This window comes from Plasmodium gonderi (genome assembly GCF_002157705.1).
Source record: "Plasmodium gonderi DNA, contig: Pgo-contig_15, whole genome shotgun sequence".
In the NCBI taxonomy this organism is placed as follows: Eukaryota; Apicomplexa; class Aconoidasida; order Haemosporida; family Plasmodiidae; genus Plasmodium; species Plasmodium gonderi.
The window spans coordinates 1-4,331 of NW_021628953.1; the positions used below are offsets into that span (position 1 = coordinate 1).

Genomic DNA, 4,331 nt, shown 5'->3' on the forward strand with positions numbered 1-4,331 from the left:
AAATTTTATATAAAATAATTTATTATTAAGTTTATTCACCTTGTGATTAATATAAATAATATGAAATATATAAAAATTGTAAATCCTTAAATCAAATTTCGGTATACGTGTCATCATAATAAAAAAGTAATAAAAATATATATAAATTGTTAAATGTATTCCAAATAAATAAATCATATATTATAATTCTAACAATAATTCCTGAAACTAAATGTCTTGTAGGTAAAAAAAATCCTAAAAATCAAAAAAAATATAAAATCCTAAAAATATATGTAAAATTATAAATCCCTAAATCCTAAAATATTATTTTTAATATATAAAAAAAATATAAACTTTTCTAAATTGTTATGTATAATAATGACACTAATTTATTTGATATATATAAATAGAGATAAATGAATTAAAATTTATGTAAGAGCTCATGTAATGCTAGAAATGTATATTTTTAATTTTTTATTCTTTCTATTACAAGCGAAATTATAACTAAAATTTAATGTATTTTTATTCTTCTTTATCTGACATAATGATAAAACAATAATAATGTCTCATTTTATTTTCCATTCATATAGCTGGTTCATATTTTATCTATATTACATTGGTACATATAAGATAATAAATAAAATTTATAACACATAAAAATATATAATAAATAATTTGTTCATTAATATTATATATGGAAAGATCTATTTAATTAATGATACACTGTCAATTAGGACACATTAACTGATCATATAATAATTTATTTAATAATGATATTAAATAATACACTATTGAATTATAATGTATAAAAAAATATAATACCGTAAAACAAAGAAGTACATATGTATATATGGATTGGATGGATTTCTGAAAATATTATTACATAAAAGTTTTTAAAAAAAATTTATTAAAATAAGCATACAAGGTTTAAAAGTAAATGAAAAATATATATTATATATATATGCAATATATGTTTATATTAAAACGTAAAATTATACTACTTTTCTCATAATACTATGGAATTTATATATTCTCACAATTCTTAATATATATAAATAATATGAATTAAGGTAGTTAAAATTAATAATAATTTATTATATTATGTAAAGCACAAAATAAAAAAAGAATAAAAAAAATTCAATAGCTAAAAAATAACTGGAATCCTGTAAAGCCAGCTCATAAAATAAACATTGAATCACAACTATAATGTGTAAAGCATGATGTTATGTGAACTAAATTATTCACAATTATATATACTTTATAAAACAGTCCAATATATATATATATTACTATTTATAAAATAAGTGCATTGTGTAATATAAGTACACTGACATTTACTCATTTGTTAAGGATGTCAGGAAAAAATATACTAGAAATAATTCAAGTATAATTCGAATTCAATATTAAGCTTAAATAAACATATGTATATTAATTATTTGTCTTAACGATATCCCTTTATTTAATTATATACATATATTATTGTTAATATATTAAGTTATTTTCTTGATATCATAAATTCTTATTAAAATTTTATATATCTATTCTATTACCTTATTTTACCTTTTGATTTTTTAGGAAAAATGCAGTGAAGGATTATCTGAATGTAAAATCAGTTTATTTAGCGCATTGAATAACGCGTTAAATGCAGAGCCAGACTGTGATTATGGTTGTACTATAAATGGTATTGAGATACCTTCTGATGATGATCTTAAAAAAATTTATTTATTCTTGCATAACAAGTCAGAGTATTTATATGAATATAATGAAATACAATGTACTTATTTGAATGAATGCATAAATGAAAAAGGATATGAATACATAATTGATGATGAAAGAAGGGATTACATGAGAAGTTGGAATAATGATATTAAAACTATATTCGATAATTTAATTAATGAAGATGAATGTATTCATAAATGTTGTCAATTCAAATCCACTATAGCTATACCTACTTATTTAAGTATTCCAAGACCTCTGGAGAATACTGGAAAAAGCATCTCTGGACCAAATCCGTTAGTAGAATATGATACTCAAATTACAAATCCACCTGAATCTCATGCATATACTTCTGTTTTACTACCAATAACAAAGGTTACACCTATTGCATTTTTAACCCTAATAACAGTTGTATTTATTATTTTCTTTTCATCTAAGGTAATATATATATTATTAAAATTCATAAATAATATTTAAGAGACACATTATTTATAATAAAAATCTAAATATTGTAACAATTTTATCACATTATATATAGTTTATTATTATGTATTTTATATATAGTATTCCAGAGTAAATACATTTTTATGTAATAAATATAATTGGATGAGTATAATAAGGAAATACACAACAAATAGAAATCCGATTGCATGTAATGAAGATTTTTTATTAAATTCAACAAACTATTATATTAATATATGTTATCTATCATAAAATAATAATTATTTAATATACTACTGAAAATTGCAGATTAAATTCTAGGTTTAGTGTTTAGGCTTTAAGTTTTAGGGTTTAGAGTTCAGTGTTCAAGATTTTATATTTCAGAGTTTAGGGTTCAGTGTTTAGGGTTTGGGGTTTAGGGTTCAGTTTTAGGGTTTAGAGTTTAGGTTTAGGATTGTGGGTTGAGGGTTTATGATTTGAGTTGGTTTTTTAGTTTTTTTGTCTCGCGTTTATGATTATGTTTTATTTATGTTTTTTTTTTTTGTTGTTTATAGTTCGATGTTCATAGTTTAGTGTTTTATGTTATAGGATTTATATTTTGAGTTTTTTTCTATGTCCAATATTTTCTTGTTTTGATATATATAATTTTATGTTTAGGTTTAATGTTTATTGTTCAGGATTCAGGGTGCAACATTTTTGGTTCAGGTTCTATTATAGAATTCTTGCATTAATTTGTGATGTTTTCGTATAACGATATGTTATAATTTATATTCATATATTTATCTATATATTATAATGCGATGTTTTAATTTTTTTTTTGATCAATATGATTATTTTTATTTCTAAAGGTTTTTCAATTCTATGCTATTTTCTATAAATGAAATATAATAGTATTCCATGATCAGTGAAATTTTTATTTTTTTTATTAATATTTGAGTTTATTTTCTATTTATTTGTAATGAATATGTTGTTTTGTAGTGTCGTTTATATTTATTTTCATATATCTGTTAATTTATAAGTGAATATAAATGTTTGAAAAAACATGTGAAATATTTATAGGTATATTATATTTTTATTGGAATAATTTTTATATATTATTAATTCTTTTGTGTTATTTATTTTAATCTTTAAATATTTATATATATATATCGTATGTATATACTTAAAGGATTACTATGTGTTATGCTTACTAACTATACGTTAACTTATATTTTGTTTTTGTAATATTTTGCTTTTATTTTGTTATGTAACTTATTCCACAAATTTATAGACCTGATTTCAAGTTATATTCACTTTTATTCATTAAATATATATCATTAGAAGTATTTATGCGTGATGTTAATTTGAATATATATTGTTATTGTAATGATTTGTGAAATATGTTACATTTACGTTGCGTTGGTTATTAATATGGATTAAATTATGAATATTTTTACTATTATATATATTTAATAAATATTTTAATAGCTATTTGTTCATTAAAATATATTCAAGATTTATAATTATAAATTTTAATTATTATTGAATATATTCTTACACTATCTATCATGTATAACATATGTTAAAAATGAAATTTAAAAGAATAATAAATATTTGGATATACTATTTTTTCCTATATAAGAAAAAATAACATAAAATAAAATGAAAAATGGGATCTATAGTAAAATCTGAAAATTAGAAATAATTAAACAATATTTTCAATATAATACTACAGAATTTTATTAATTTTTTTATGATTATTCTTCATATTTTTATGTCTGTTATGATATAATAAAAGTAATTAACAAATGATACATAAAGTAACAATTAGAATTATATGATAAAATATTTTTATTTTTTTATGAACACTTCAAAGAACATATATGTCTAGGTTTTTACTTAATTAATGGTATATCTTTTATCAATGTCTGTAATTGATTCCTCCAATAAAGACAAATTTAAAAATATAAAGAAAAAGACACTTAATACATGTTTTGGACCTTATTATGCCAAAAGAAAATAAATTAATTATTATGAAATTGAATGTATATTAAAATAATTTATATCATAATTAATATTCAAACAAAGTATATGGGTATTCGTATGCTTTTTATGAATTGAAGATTTTTTAATTAATTGATATATAAATAACACATTCTGAAAATGTACAATTACTCGTAATAAAGTACACTGCTCGAAACTGTAAAAAGAAGTAA

At 19.7% G+C, this 4,331-nt stretch overlaps 1 protein-coding gene across 1 annotated transcript; it reads left to right on the plus strand.

Moving 5' to 3' along the window:
• Positions 1-1,330: 1,330 nt before the first annotated feature.
• Positions 1,331-2,409, plus strand: PGO_000120 (variable surface protein; the record flags this gene model as incomplete). Its single annotated transcript, XM_028690711.1, has 3 exons — positions 1,331-1,363; positions 1,555-2,133; positions 2,260-2,409. The coding sequence occupies 3 exons, from the start codon at positions 1,331-1,333 to the stop codon at positions 2,407-2,409; spliced, it is 762 nt and encodes a 253-aa protein (XP_028546512.1).
• Positions 2,410-4,331: the final 1,922 nt, after the last annotated feature.